At 38.0% G+C, this 15,998-nt stretch overlaps 1 protein-coding gene across 4 annotated transcripts in view; it reads right to left on the minus strand.

Moving 5' to 3' along the window:
- FAM149B1 (family with sequence similarity 149 member B1) overlaps positions 1-15,998 on the minus strand; it is a 43,164-nt gene that overhangs the window by 6,445 nt on the left and 20,721 nt on the right. For all 4 annotated transcript variants that reach the window (XR_014075894.1, XM_081566059.1, XM_081566052.1 and 1 more), the window contains exons 6-9: positions 15,071-15,235; positions 11,464-11,651; positions 2,675-2,799; positions 1,318-1,424 (exon numbers count right to left, since the gene is read on the minus strand). Coding sequence is in view for 3 of the 4 variants with exons in the window: in XM_081566059.1 (XP_081422185.1) it covers positions 1,318-1,424; positions 2,675-2,799; positions 11,464-11,651; positions 15,071-15,235 (585 nt within the window). In the remaining variant the exon portion in view is untranslated. The remainder of the gene's footprint in view (positions 1-1,317; positions 1,425-2,674; positions 2,800-11,463; positions 11,652-15,070; positions 15,236-15,998) is intronic.

Genomic DNA, 15,998 nt, shown 5'->3' on the forward strand with positions numbered 1-15,998 from the left:
CCTTAGCTGCTCTTCATTCATCTTTATTTTTCCTCTGGACTACTCATTCATAAGTGGATTTATCAACTCCACACTTCTAGATCCATCTCTAAATCTGACCTCTTCTATATGGCCCATCATTGTAAACTCAACACACCCTACACTCATCTCCCCCATCCCAAAGCAGTCTTCCCTTGAGCTTGAAATCTGAGCTCACCTTTATTCCTCTGTTTTTATAGAATCTGACTTCTTTTATGATAACTCCTAAACTATTTTATTACTTTTTTAGTCTTGGCTACATCTTGAGAACAGACCCATAGCTGCCTGAACTTCTGCATTAGACTCCTTACCTTCAGTTCCTCCTGCTTTAATCCAATCTATGTTCTACTGCTGTGAAATCTTTCAAATTCCTGATTTAAATTGATGTTCTCCCCAGCTGAACTCATACACTGCTGGTGGGAATGTAAAATGGTACAATTCTTTTGAAAAAATTTTATGAAAGTTTATTATAAAATTAAACATATACTTATCCTTTCACTTCTATATATTGATAAATGAGACCATATGTCCACAAAAAGGACCCGTATAAGAACATGTATAGTGCCTTTTATATGTAACAGCCCCAACCTGCAAAATGGCCCAAGTGTTCATTAACAGAAGAATGGATAAATAAATTGTGGTATATTATTAAAATAGAATACTAGTTGGCAGTAAAAGAGAATCACATGCAACATGAATGGATCTCAAAAACATGACATTCAAAACCCTCCATTGTCTGGTTCCAAAGTTCTTTAATTTCAGTCTCTTATTTCCCACTAATCACGTCAGTGGTCTTTGATCAGAACATTAAAGTTCTAACCTATTGCCTCCTATTCTACTATAGCAAAAAATGATATGCTTTCTCTTCTAAATATTTGTATTTTCCTGTCTCCAAACCTTTCCCCACATCATTTCTCATATCTAGAATAGCCTTGCTACTCTTCTCTGCTTATCCAAACTTCCATCTTTCAAGGACACATTTAAAACCTGCACTTACCCACCAAAACCCTTCTTTGGGACTGCCACAGTGTTCACTCACTTGAAGAACACACACTTGGCACTCAAGTCACAGGAATGCCCTATATGGTTAGGTCTCTTTTTAGTTGTATGTCTTCTCACCAGTTATTTTATCAGCTCCCTGAAGGTGGAGACCATTTTCCTTATGTTTTTACTCCCCGCATGTCTCTGGTTGCTTGGTAGGTATTCAAAACATGCATGTTGATTGACTTGACTTTGCTTTCCTTTTATTTATTAGTGATCTACTTAAACTCTATAGTCTTAAAATTTTATACTTCTTACAGGAGCTTGTCCATTAGAGAGAGATTTCTTGGCTGTAGAGGCATCCCATGAACCAAGAGACCATTCACATTTGGCTGATGACCACTTGCTGCTTGACAGAGACTCATCTACATATCAAAAGAAGATGTTTCTCATTGGTTGGTGAAGATACCAGCTTGGTTTCCCAACTTTGCCAAAAGTTAGTATTTCTAAATTAGATCATTTATATATTTTTCTCCTATGCCTTAATTTTTGTAGTATCTTGGCCAGTATCCCAGCTGGGGCCCCAAGTCCACTGTTAAGATGACAAGATCAGAGTCATCCTCTTCATTTCTGAATGGGGAAGCCTGATCAACTTAGATGAAAGCAATTAATAGCAGTCTCATAGGGGAGAGAGGACCTTTATTATTATTTGCATTACACTAGAAAAAACAACATGGAACAAAAATGGGAAGGATAAGGGTAAACTAGCATATAATCTCTTTTACCATCACATAATCCTGTGCTCTGCTAATGGTTTCTCTACTACACCTGGAGTGGTCAACTCTCAATAATAAGCTCAAATTTGCAGACTTTATTAGGATGAGTTAATCTTATTTGTTCTAATGTTAGCAGGATTTAGTCTTACATGGACTGCCACTCCCACCTTAGTGTCCTGTTTATTTTCTCTCTTAAGTAATCAGTTCAGGGCCCTTTCTGGTTAGTTCCTCCTCTCCCAAGTAGGCATTTTCCTCCTACTTTCTCTCTAGAATATTTGGATTATTGCTTCTCTTTCCTTTGGTCATTAACAACTAGAAATGTGTATGTTAACTTTTCAGGGCTTAGGCTACTTAAACTATAAGCAGGCCATTTTGACATATAGAAGTATTTTATTACTGTCACAAGACTATTAGATTACCTGGGTCATCCTCCAGTGTGATAAGATTTGGGCCTTGCTGAGTTTATTTATTTTTTAATTGAAGTATAATTGATGTACAGTATTATATAAGTTACAGGTATGTATAGTAATGTACAAGCTGAATTTACTTTTAAATAACCCTTTTAAAAATAAAGCTGCACAATATCTGGCCAGTATACCAACAAAGCAAACACTAGATCAGGCTCATCAACCTGCAAGAAATGGCCATCTTTATATGCCTAAGACTTTTTTGAAACCATTTTCTCCTCCCTTTGATTTGCCTCTTACACCTGGGTAATGATTGCCAAACATACAAAAGCAAAAACAGATTCAAATATAAAAAATAAAAACCAGGTAGGTCAAGATAACAGAAAAAAAGAGGGAAGAAGTCAAAAAGAAATTCAAAAGATAGAATGCTAAGGCCATAAGAAAATCTGAGATTGGCCTAGGCTCTCCTGTACATTCCCCTGTGGGACTTACCGGATTTGAGGTGATAGACAGCACCTTAGACTGTGGCACTCGAGGTAAGACCAAAGGCTGTAGTTCACTCAGCACACAGGAGCTTTGTGAAGCTGGTCTGGTGACTGCAACATTACTCTCATCATCTGAGCAAAGGAACAGAATCTGTTATCCATGGATACCTTCAGACCCACAGCAACAGTACTGTGAAAAAAAATTTCCCCTGAGAATTTGTAATCTCAAGCTGCTGCTGCTGCTGCTGCTAAGTCGCTTTAGTCGTGTCCGACTCTGTGTGACCCCATAGATGGCAGCCCACCAGGCTCCGCCGTCCCTAGGATTCTCCAGGCAAGAATACTGGAGTGGATTGCCATTTCCTTCTCCAGTGCATGAAAGGGAAAAGTGAAAGCGAAGTCGCTCAGTCATGTCCGACTCTTAGTGACCCCATGGGCTGCAGCCTACCCGGCTCCTCCATCCATGGGATTTTCCAGGCAAGAGTACTGGAGTGGGGTGCCATTGCCTTCTCCAATCTCAAGCTAGGCTTCACTAATCTTTGTAGCCCAGTTTCATACCACCTGCATGGTTCCAAAAAACCCTTTAAACCATGAATTTATTTTAAAGTGGTTTCTCAGGCTGGTGATGCCTGTTGGTTCCTGGCAGAAGGAAAAGCAAAGATTACTAGAGCAAAGAAGGAAATGTTCTACATATGCACTCTCCAGGATAGTGGCCTCCAGCCACATGTGGCTATAGAGGATTTAAAATTTGGCTAGTGTGGAGCCTAGTAAAACGTACAAGCTATTGCAGAGTAAAGGAAACCATAAACAAAACGAAAAGACAACCTGCAGAATGAGAGTGAGTATTCGCAAATGATGTGACTTAATTTCCTAAATATACAAACAGCTCATGCTGCTAAGTCACTTCAGTCGTGTCCGACTCTGTGCAACCCCACAGATGGCAGCCCACCAGGCTCCCCCGTCCCTGGGATTCTCCAGGCAAGAACACTGGAGTGGGTTGCCATTTCCTTCTCCAATGCATGAAAGGGAAAAGTGAAAGTGAAGTCGCTCAGTCATGTCCGACCCTTAGCGAACCCATGGACTGCAGCCTACCAGGCTCCTCTGTCCATAGGATTTTCCAGGCAAGAGTACTGGAGTGGGTTGCCATTTCCTTCTCCGCATACAGCTCAACAAAAAACAACCCTATCCAAAAACTGGCAGAAGACCTAAGTAGATATTTCTTCAAAGAAGACATACAGATGGCTGATGGGCACAAGAACAGATGCTTAGCACTGCTAATTATTAGAGAAATGTAAATCAAAACGATGAGGTACCAGCTCACATGAGTCAGAATAGCCATCATTAAAAAGTATACAAATAACACATGCTAAAGAAAGTTCAGAAAAAAGGGAACCCTCCTACACTGCTGGTGGGAATATAAGCTCGTGAAGCCACTGTAGCAAACAGTATGGAGGTTCCTTAGAAAACTACAAATAGAGTTACCAGATGATCCAGCAATCCCATTCCTGGGCATATACCTGGACAAAACAATAATTCAAAAAGATGCATGTACCCCAGTGTCCACAGCACCACTATTCACAAAAGCGAATACATGGAAACAACCTAAATGTCCAGTGCCAGATGAATGGATAAAGATGATGTAGTGTATGTGTGTGTGTGTGTGTGTGTATACATATATGGATTACTACTCAGCCATAAAAAGAATAGAATAATGCTGTTTCCAACAACATGGATGCAATGAGAGATTATTATACTAAGTGAAATAAGTCAGAGAAAGGCAAATACCATATGATATCATTTGTGGAATCTAAAATATGACACAAACCTATTTGTGAAACAAAAAATTATGGACAGAGAACAGACTGGTTTCTAAGGGGGAGGAGGTTGAAGAAAGGATGGAGTGGTCGATTGTGGTTAGCACATGTAGGCTTTTATGTATAGAATGGATTAAAAAAACAAGGTCCTACTGAATAGCACAGAACTATATTCAGTATCCTATGGTAAACCATAATGGAAAAGAATATTAAGATATGTATATGTGGATGACTGAATCACTGCTGTACAACAGTAGTTAACACAACCATTGTAAATCAACTATACTTCAATTAAAAAAAATTTAGCTAGTGTGATTGAGAACAGAATTTAAAATTACCTAATTGTAATTAATTAAAAATTTAAATAGCCACATGACTAGTGAAACTTCATACCCATTACCACTGCAGCGGTAATTATGTAAGTCTTTGGGGAAGGTAATATACTGAGTGTCATATCTATATCCACTTGCATACATATTGTTTATGGCTGCTTTCAAGGGCAGAGTTAAGTAGTTACAACAGATTGGATGGCTGGCAAAGGCTAAAATATTGACTCCCTGGTTTTTTATACACAAAGTTTGCTGACCCCTCTTTTAGGACATTTCAGTCAACCCACCAAACCAGTCAGAGATCCTCCAGCTCCATTTTAAAATTACTGTCTTCTTTTTTTCAAACTTCAAGTTTCACAATCACAATTGTAATACAATGAAATAACCTAAATTTATGGATACACAGAAAAATAAGTGGTGTTTAGCATATTTGAAATGTGCATGAAGTATTAGTTACTTGGGCTGCCATTAAATGCCAGACACTGAGTGGCTTAAACAACAGAAATTAATTTTCTCACAGTTGTGGAGCCTCAAAGTCCATGATCAAGGTGCTGTTGGGGCTGGTTTATAGTGTGACCTCTCTTCCTGGCTCCTAGGCACAGTTGCCTTTTCACTCTGTCTTTGTTTGCATGACCTTTTCTCTTTGCATGCATAGAAAGAAAGAGCTCTAATGTCTCTTCCTTTTCTTAAGGATACCAACCCTGTAGAATTAGGGTCTCACCATTCCGACCACATTTAACCTTAATTACCTCCCTAAAGGCAATATTGCCAAACATAACCACGTTGGGTGTTAGGGCTTTTGGATTTTAAGGGGAACACAATTCAGTCCATAACACATGGATTAACCATTTGTTTATCCATCAGTTGATGGATGTTTAGGTTGCTTCCACTTTTTTGACTCTTATGAATAATGCTGCTATCAGCATTCATGCAAGGCTTTTGTGTGGCTATATTTCACTTCTCTAGGTTATATACCTTTGAGTGGAATTTCTGGGTCATATGGTAATTTAACTTTTTGAGGAACTGCCAAACTGGTTCCATAGTGACTGTACCACTTTGCATTCCCACCATTAATATACAAGCATTCCAAATCACATCCTCATCAATACTTGTTACTGTCCTTTTTTAATTTTTAATACAGTCATACTAGTGGGTATGAAGTGGTGTCTCATTGTGGTTTTGGTTTTTATTTGATTCCCCTAATGAATAATGATTTTGAACATCTTTTCATGTACTTATTGGCTATTTGTATATCTTCTTTGGAGAAACTGGTCTTTGAGTTATTTGCTGATTAACTGGATTGTTTTTTCTTTTGTTTTTGGGTTGTAGTTCTTTATATATTGTGGATACTAGATTCTTATTAGATGTATGGTTTACATATATTTCCTCCCATTTTGTAGGCTGTCTTTTCACTTTCTTGATAATGTCCCTTGATACACCCTGAAGTATTTTATTCTGATGAAGTCCAATTTATCTGTTTTTTCTTCGGTTGTATGTGGTCTTGGTGTCACATCTAAGAATCAACTGCCAAATCCAAGATCATGAAGATTTACTCCAATGTTTTCTCCTAAGTTTTATGTAGTTCTTAAGTGTGTTCCTTTGATCCATTTTAAGTTGATATTTTTTATATGATGTGAAGTAACGGTCCAATTTCATTCTTTTCCAGTTGTCCCAGCACCATTTCCTTTTTTTTCCCCATCTGAATTTTTTTTTGACAGACTTGATTTACAATATTCAGTAAGTTTCAAGTGTACAACATAGTGGTTTACAATTTTAAAAGGTTATACTACATTTATAGTTATGATAAAATATTGGCTATGTTCCCTGCCAGCATCATTTCTTAAAGAGACTCTTTTTCCCCCATAGGCTTGGCTCCCTTGTTGACAATCAATTGACCATAGATGCGTGGGTTTATTTCTGGACTTCTGATTCCATTCCATGGATCAATATAAGTTCTTATGCCAGTACTACACTGTTTTGATCAATGTAGCTTTGTATTATCTTTTAAAATCAAGAAGTGTGAATCCTCCAAATTTGTTCTTTTTCAATATTGTTTTGGATATTCAGGATACCTTGCATTTCTATATGAATTATCTCTGCCAAAAAAGGCAGCTGGAATTTTGATAAGGTTGCACTCAGCTTGTAGATATATTTAGGGAGACTGCCATCTTAACAATATTAAGTCTTCCAACACATAAACAGAGGCTGTATTTCCATTTCTTTGCGTGTGTGTGCCCAGTCACTCAGTCATGTCCAGCTCTTTGCAACCCTGTGGACTGTAGGCCGCCAAGCTCCTCGGTCCATGGAATTTTCTATGCAGGAATACTGGAGTGGGTTGCCATTTCCTACTCCAGGGGATCCTCCCGACCCAGGAATCGAACCTGCTTCTCTTGCATCTCCTGCATTCGCAGGCAGATTCTTTACCACTGCACTGCCTGGGAAGCCCCTTCCATTTCTTTCAGTTCAGTTCAGTCACTCAGTTGTGTCCGACTCTTTGCGACCCCATGGACTGCAGCATGCCAGGCTTCCCTGTTCATCACCAACTCCCAGAGCTTACTCAAATTTATGTCCATCGAGTTAGTGATGCCATCCAACCATCTCATCCTCTGTCGTCCCCTTCTCCTCCTGCCTTCAATCTTTCCCAGTATCAGGGTCTTTTCCAATGAGTCAGGTCTTTGCATCAGGTGGCCAGAATATTGGAGTTTCAGCTTCAGCATCAGTCCTTCCAATGAATATTCAGGACTGATTTCCTTTAGGACTGACTGGTTGGATCTCCATGCAGTCCAAGGGACTCTCAAGAGTCTTCTCCAACACCACAGTTCAAAAGCATCAATTCTTCAGCGCTCAGCTTTCTTTATAGTCCAACTATCACATCCATACATGACTACTGGAAAAGCCATAGTTTTGACTAGATGGACCTTTGTTGGCAAAGTAATGTCTCTGCTTTTTAGTATGCTGTTGAGGTTGGTCATAGCTTTTCTTCCAAGGATCAAGTATCTTTTAATTTCATGGCTGCAGTCACCATCTGAAGTGATTTTGGAGTCCAAGAAAATAAAGTCTCTCACTGTTTCTGTTATTTCCCCATCTATTTGCCATGAAGTGATGGAACCAGATACCATGATCTTATTAGTCTTCTGAATGTTGAGTTTTAAGCCAGCTTCTTCACTCTCTTCTTTCACTTTCATTAGGAGGCTCTTTAGTTCTTCTTTGCTTTCTGCCGTAAGGGTGGTGTCATCTGCGTATCTGAGGTTATTGATATTTCTCCTGGCAGTCTTGATTTCAGCTTGTGCTTCATCCACCCCGGCATTTCACATGATGTACTCTGCATATAAGTTAAATAAGCAGGGTGACATATTGTCACCCAAGGGTGATAGCCTTGATGTACTCCTTTCCCAATTTGGAACCAGTCCATTGTTCCATGTCTGGTTCTAACTGTAGCTTCTTGACCTGCGTAAGATTTCTCAGGAGGCAGGTCAGGTAGTCTGGTATTCCCTTATTTCCACAGTATGTTGTGATCCGCACAGTCAAAGGCTTTGGCGTAGTCAATAAAGCAGAAGTAGATGTTTTTCTGGAACTCTTGCTTTTTCTATGATCCAACTGATTTTGGCTATTTGCTCTCTGGTTCCTCTGCCTTTTCTAAAACCAGCTTGAACATCTGGAAGTTCACAGTTCACAAACTGTTGAAACCTGGCTTGGAGAATTTTGAGCATTATTTTGCTAGTGTGTGAGATGAGTGCAGCTGTGTGATAGTTTGAGCATTCTTTGGCATTGCCTTTCTTTGGGATTGGAATGACAACTGACCTTTTCCAGTCCTGTGGCCACTGCTGAGTTTTCCAGATTTGCTGGCATATTGAGTGCAGCACTTTGACAGCATCATCTTTTAGGATTTGAAATAGCTCAGCTGGAATTCAATCACCTCCACTAGCTTTGTTTGTAGTGATGCTTCCTAAGGCCCACTTGACTTCACATTCCAGGATGTCTGGCTCTAGGTGAGTGATCACACCATCGTGATCATCTGGTTTGTGAAGATCTTTTTTGTACAGTTCTGTGTATTCTTGCCACCTCTTAATATCTTCAGCTTCTGTTAGGCCCATACCGTTTCTGTCCTTTATTGTGCCCACCTTTTCATGAAATGTTCCCTTGGTATCTAATTTCCTGAAGAGATCTCTAGTCTTTCCCATTCTATTGTTTTCCTCTATTTCTTTGCATTGATCACTGAGAAAGGCTTTCTTTAGGCCTTACCTATTTTCTTTCAATGTTTTGTAGTATTCTACATAGAAGTCCTATACTTCCTTGGTTCAGTTTATTCCTAAGTATTTTATTCTTTTTGATACTAGTGTAAATGAATTGTTTCCTTAATTTCATTTTTGATTGTTCATTGATAGAAGCTGGAAGAATTTTGAGACACATGATAGAGAAGTCACAAATTACCCTGAACAGACTTAGGAGAAATTTGGATTTGGAGGGTGCTATAGGGGAAGGCTCAGAGGAAATGAGGAACATATTAGAAACTGGAAGAAAGGAGATGCTTGTTATTTTGTGACAGAAAGCTTAGTGAAATGGTCTCTTATGGTCATATGGAAAGTGGAACTTTCAAAGTGATGATTTTGGTTATATAGCTATGGAGATTTCCTAGCAAAGTGTTAAAGGTGAAGCCTGATTTTTTTCTTGCTGTTTATAATAAGACATGAGATGAAAGAAATTGAGGGGAAAACTATTAAACATAAAGAAAACAGGATTTAATGATTTTGAGAATTCTCAATCTCTAAATGGCAAAAGATTCCAAATAAAGGAAGGCTATCAGACCCCTCAAATTCTACTGGCAGGACACAGCCTAATAAAATTACTTAGCTACAAACATACACTACCTTTCATAATAGGATAACTCAGAGGGTGAAATCAAGAGCTCAGAGGGGAGAGCAGAGAGCTAAGAGGATTATTTCCAGGCCTTGAAACTTGATGAAGGAATCCCGAATATTTTCACAGGTGGATTTCAGAATTGCTAGGGACCCCTCCCCAACCCCAGCCTTTAACTGGAATGTTTATAGTGGTTATCCTTTTCCTGGCCCACTATTATATTTTGGGTGTGTTGGGGTCAAATATCAATAATTTGTCTCTAGGAACAGAATGGCTGGATTAAATAATTAGACGTTTATGTACCTCTGTATAACATTTAGTTTTACAGGGCTATAAAATAGAAATGAATTATGCCCCCAGTAACTTCACGTGTCCTGTATTATATCCAGGAACTTCATTCTTACCTGATTCAAAAATCTTTGGAGCTGAGGCTCCATCATTCCAAGAATGATTCTCTTGGAAACCTTTAAAGAGAGTTGAAGGTACTTTGCATGTGGGAGCACATGACTCACTGGGGGCCAATGGGAGGACTGGAGTGGACAAATTCCAATGTGCGCCCCACCCCCACCCCACCCCCCCCCGCCCATGATTCTCATCTCTTGGTGTTCACACCTTTGTGTAATCCCCTCCCTTGGAGTGTGGGCAGGACCTGTGACTTGCTCAAAACTAATAGATGATGGTAAAGGTGATGGGATGTCACCCCCTTGATTATGTTATATAATCTTCTGTCTTGCTAGTAGATTAGCTTTCAGTCTTTCTTACTGAGAAAGCTTTGGAGAAGTAAGCTACCATGACTATTACAGCTATAAGAAACTAGATGCTTCCAAAAACATGAGCCTCAACATGAGAACCAGCTCTGACCAACACCCTGACTGCAGCCTTGTGAGATCTTAAGTAAAGGACTAGCTGGCTGTAATTGGACTTCTGACTCACAGATCTGTGATATAATAAATGTGTGTTGTTTGAAGCGGCTAAGGTTGTGTGAATTTTTTGTGCAACATAGAAAACCAATATAGACAATTGTTAAGACATTAAATATACATTTAACCATATAATCCAACAGTTCCACTCCTAGAAATCTACCCAAGAGAAAAGGAAATATATGTCAAAATATATGTCTTGTACACTAGTGTTCATAACAGCACTAATAGACCAAAAATGAAAATAAGTCCAAACATCCATCAACAGATAAATGGATAAACAAGTTGTGGAACAGTGGAATACTACTCAGCAATAAAAGGAATACACTATTGACACAAGGATGACTCTCAGAATGATTTATACTGGGAGAAAGAAGATGATAAAAAAAAATTCAATACAACGTGATTCCATTTAAGCAGATAAGTTGTCACTTCAGGATAGTGGGTGTGGCAAGGGTAGGAGGGAGGGATTACAAGGTCACGAACTTTTGCAGGTAATGGATATGTTCACTATATTGACTATCATAGTTTCATGGCTGTATATACATAAATCAACTTATTAAATTATACACTTTAAGTTTTACTGGTTTATTGTATATCAGTTCTTCAGTAAAGTGGTTTTTAAAATGTATTTGTGACTTGCACATGTTTTTCTTTCTTACAATTGATTACATTCAAAAAGAAAGCTCAATCTCTAGTCATGATAGACTAGGCCTCGTTACTCATCCAGTCATTCCCAAATATTGCCCAACTATCTGTTAGTTTCTACAAGAAATACAAATATGATTCTTTTGTACTATTAAGCATATACTCTAATAGACTGGTTAGGGTTTGGAAGTCTTAATTATTTTTTTATATTGTTTTCACAAAGAGCCTTACCAGAAGCAAATCCCTCCCAGTGAGTACGTGTCAGCTGCTCCATACAACTTAGGACCTTGCTCCACACGTCATCAAACACATAAGCAAGGACATCCTCTTTCATGCAGTAAAATGGAGCAATGGGTGGATACCCTAATTTCTGTTTCTCTGTAGCTGCTTCTGATTTCTTTCCATGAAACTCCTCTTCCCTGTAACAGAAACAAGAGGGAAAGACTTCATGGTTATTCTTCACTGAGTGTTCACCACTGTCTTTTGTGCTGCTTAGGAATGTGATCTGTGCTTCTCTCCCCTAAATCTGCCCTCCCCCTTGACATATGTAGCACAGATATTAAGCTCTCTTGTGAGCTAAGAAAGTTTTCAACAGAGGAGACTCTGCATTTTCCTTTTTACCCCATTCCACCCCTCTATTCTAGAACAAAATAAAACAAGAAAAAGAAGGGTGAGAATCGTTGTACTTTTTTTTAGCTTTAAACAGATGGCACTGTCAGTTGAGCAACAAGCAAGCTATGACTTGAACACATAGAAATAATCTTTTTGTTGTAGTTGAATAACCTTTAGATTAATGTAACACTGAATGGTGTAACTGTGATTATGCTGCACAGTTATTTGAGGCAGTGATTCATTAGGGAAATAGTCCACATAGATTATTATATTGTATCCTTTTACTCACCTAAATAAACATTTGGTAATTGATTGTAAAGGAAAAAGAGGGAAGCCCAACCGTATAGGAAGTTACCCGGGCTCTTCTGGAATCTGTATCTGTAATTGAGAAACTCCCAGGTAGGCAAGGCTATCTCTTCTCTGGCAGTGAGTATCAATAGCACAAACAGATTTCTGGGGGAAGAAAATTTGGCTGATAGATGTGCTTATCTGTGATAGTATAAACTAAGACAAAGCAAATTGTGGAACTGACTTGGGTGAAGAGAATTATCTTCCCACCTTAACAGTGAAAGTTACTCCTAGGGTAACAAAGTGCTCAAGAATGAAATAGGAAACTAGGCTGGAAAGAAGGATGCTAAGATTTAAGCAGAACAGCCAGACTCTCTTTGCTTCTCCTTTCCAAAGGAAAAGCTAGCCTGGCATTAAGTGGTGGAGGAGGCTGTGTGTGTGTCAGTCGCTCAAGTCATGTCTGACTTTGCAACCCCATGGACTGTCGCTTGCCAGGCTTCTCTGTCCATGGGATTCTCCAGGCAAGAATACTGGATTGGGTTGCCATTTCCTTCTCCAGGGGATCTTCCTGACCCAGGGATGGAACCCAAGTTTCCTGCATTGTGGGCAGATTCTTTACCGTCTAAGCCACCAGGGAAGCTGATTAGTATTAACTGTATTTCAATTTATATTTCTTTTAAGAGGAGGTAACATAGCCATATGATGAAAATTCAACTTGTTTAGAAGGAAATGTATACATGTAGTGAAAAATAAGTTTCCTATATCTCTATCCCAGTCCCCATTCCCAGAAGCAAACATACATAGGTCCAGAGCAAGTTCCATTATACACTGTACTGCACCTTGCTCATCCAATTATCAATGTATCCTGGCCCAAGATCCCTATCAATTAACCTCCCTCTTTAAAAAAATAACTGCCGAGTATTCCATTGGATATACCATGATATATGTAGCCAGGCAGCTGCTGATCAACTAACTTTTTGCTTTTATAATCAATACCACAATATCTTTCTAGAGATATTCCTTATGTATTAGGTTACAGCCCAATAAACTAACAAAAATGTAAGTAAAAAATGCATTTAATACACCTAACCTGTTGAACATTATAGCTTAGCCTAGCCTCCTTAAATGTGCTCAGAAGACAAATTAGCATACAGCTGGGCAAAATTAACTAACACAAAGCCTATTTTATAATAAAGTGTTAAATATCTCATGTAACTTATTTCATACTCTACTGAAAGTGAAAAGCAATGGTTTATGGGTATAAAATGGCTGTAAGTGTATTGGTTGTTTACCCTCATGATTGTGTGGCTGTCTGGGAGCTGCAGCTTGCTGCCACTGCCCAGCATCCCGAGAGAGTGTCATACTGCATATCGCTAGTCCAGGAAAAGATAGAAATTCAACGTACAGTTGCTATTGAATGTGTATCACTTCTATACCATTGTAAATCAAGAATTCATAAGTCAACTCATCTTAAGTTGGGGACTGTATGTATGTAGTTCTTTGGCTACATAGGTATCTTATTTGTAGGGTAAATTCCTATCAATAGATTACTGAGTCAAAGGGTATATGCATTTCAATTTAAAGAGGTGGTATAATTCTCCAATAGTGAAAGAATATGCCTATTTTCTCATTCAAGGAATAATCAAATTTCTTTATATTTTGTCTTTTGATAGCCTGTCAGGTAAAAGAGTACTCATGATAGTTTTGATTTGCATCTCTGAATGAGACTGAGTTTCATTTCATATATTTAAGATCCATTTTCTTATAATGTGAACTCTGCCATGTTCTTTGTTTTGTTCTTAATTTTTTCATTATTGATATACATGTTAAGGAAATTAAGCCTCTGTGCATGCATTAACTGCAAATATTTTTGCCAGTTTGTCTTCTGACTTTATGAATTTTTTTATGCAGGAATTTTATTTTACGTAGTTATTTTTAAATGACTTGTAGATTTTGAGCTGTAGTTAGAAAGGCCTTCCCTATTCCCAAACTATTAAAAAAAAATCTTTCATATCTTATTTTCTTCCAAACTTACATGATTTCATTCATCACATCTCAGTATCTCAGTGGTATCTCTAAAGAGAAGACTGCCTTCCTAAAAATCTTCCCTGTATTACTTGAAAATTCATTTGGGTTTGAGTCATGAACATCACATTTTAAAGTAGTTAAATCAGCTTTATTTTAAGCTAAAATGAAGGGAAAAGACCTTTGAGGAAAAAGGAGGAGAAAATACAGATAATTTGACTCAGGCCAGATGAAGTGAAAGGGAAAGGGGAAATTTTGGAAAACCAAAAGAGCATACGTATGATTCTCTTGGAACAATGAGCTAGCTCATTGGTGATATGTACAGAAATCTGAATTATGTCTACCCGAGCCTAGGACTGTATACACTGAATATAAAAGTAAGCATGGCTCAATAGGAAATAAGGGAAGAAAAGTCCAGAATCTTGTGACCCTAACTAGACCTAACCACAGCCTCATAGCCTGAAATTCTCACTTCCAGATGTGCTACTGTGACTATCATTCTGAACTTCTAAAGGCTTAGAGGAATAGTTTAAGAGGTTAATATTTCAGGGATTTAGCATGGAACAGTAAGAGAGCCTGGATTTATAATAAGATGAATAAAGTTTCCATGAATTACTGGTGATAATTTACAAAGAAAAAAAATCAAATTATGTGGAGAAAAAATTAATTCATTTAAAACTGTTTAATCTCAGGAACAGGCAAATGACATGTGCAGGAAAAAACATACAACGAAGACTGGTATGTGGAAGCAATTTATATCAATTAAGTATATGAATGCTGGATAACTGAGAAGTAATAGAACATAAATAACATATAAATTTAATTATAGGTAATATTGGTGGCATACTTTAGAAAAATAGATACTAATACACAAAACAGGGGAATAAAAACATTTAAAAGATATAATACTCACATATCTGTGTGGTCAAATGCTAGGTATTCCTCTATTATTCCCTCAGAAAATATTATACAGTCTTCTTCTCTTTCCATAGAACACAAGCTAGGGGATTTGGCAATGGAAGATGCTTTAGGAACATATGAAGATGAAAAATGTAACTTCTTTCCCCTAATGCCAAATCTGGGAGAGGGGAAAAATAGTAATTATGTACAACATCAACAGTTCTCACAGGAACACATTCATACAAGTTTCAGCTCAAAGTCCCTTCCCCTGGTGACACCTTCCTGGGCTACTCTAAACCTTAATACCTATTATTTCTCAGAACAGGAATAAATACGAGCCACAGACCCACTCTGCTTAGGTGTATTATGCACTGTTGAATACTGCTTGCTATCTTTTCAGATGCAACGGCTATGGCTATAAAATAAGCTATTTTTTTTTTTAAATCTAAGATTATTTACATTCATGTTCAACTCTTTGAAGTACCTCAGGAGAATATAGGTTTATTTCAATAACTTCATTGTTGTTGAAAACGCATGCACATTATTGTGCAACAGATCTCTTGAACTTATATTGCAAAACTGAAACTCTGGTATCCATTAAACACTAATTGCCCCTTCCCCTTCATCTCCTCCTTTGGGCAACTATGCTTCTACTTTCTGTTTCTATGACTAGACTACTTTAGATACTAAATATGGGTGGAATCATATTGTATTTGTCCTTTTGTGACTAGCTTATTTTACTTATTAAATAATACCTTCAAGGCTCATCAATCCATATTATAACATGTAACAGGATCTCCTTCTATAATATTCTATTGTATGTATATACATTTTCTTTATCCATTCATTTGTGATGAACATCTGGGTTGTTTCCACCTCTAGGCTATTGTGATTAATGCTGCAATGAACACTGGTGTGCAATATCTCTTTGAGATCCTCCT

Source organism: Giraffa tippelskirchi, chromosome 2, assembly GCF_054371585.1.
Source record: "Giraffa tippelskirchi isolate mGirTip1 chromosome 2, T2T-mGirTip1v1.2.pri, whole genome shotgun sequence".
NCBI lineage: Eukaryota > Metazoa > Chordata > Mammalia > Artiodactyla > Giraffidae > Giraffa > Giraffa tippelskirchi.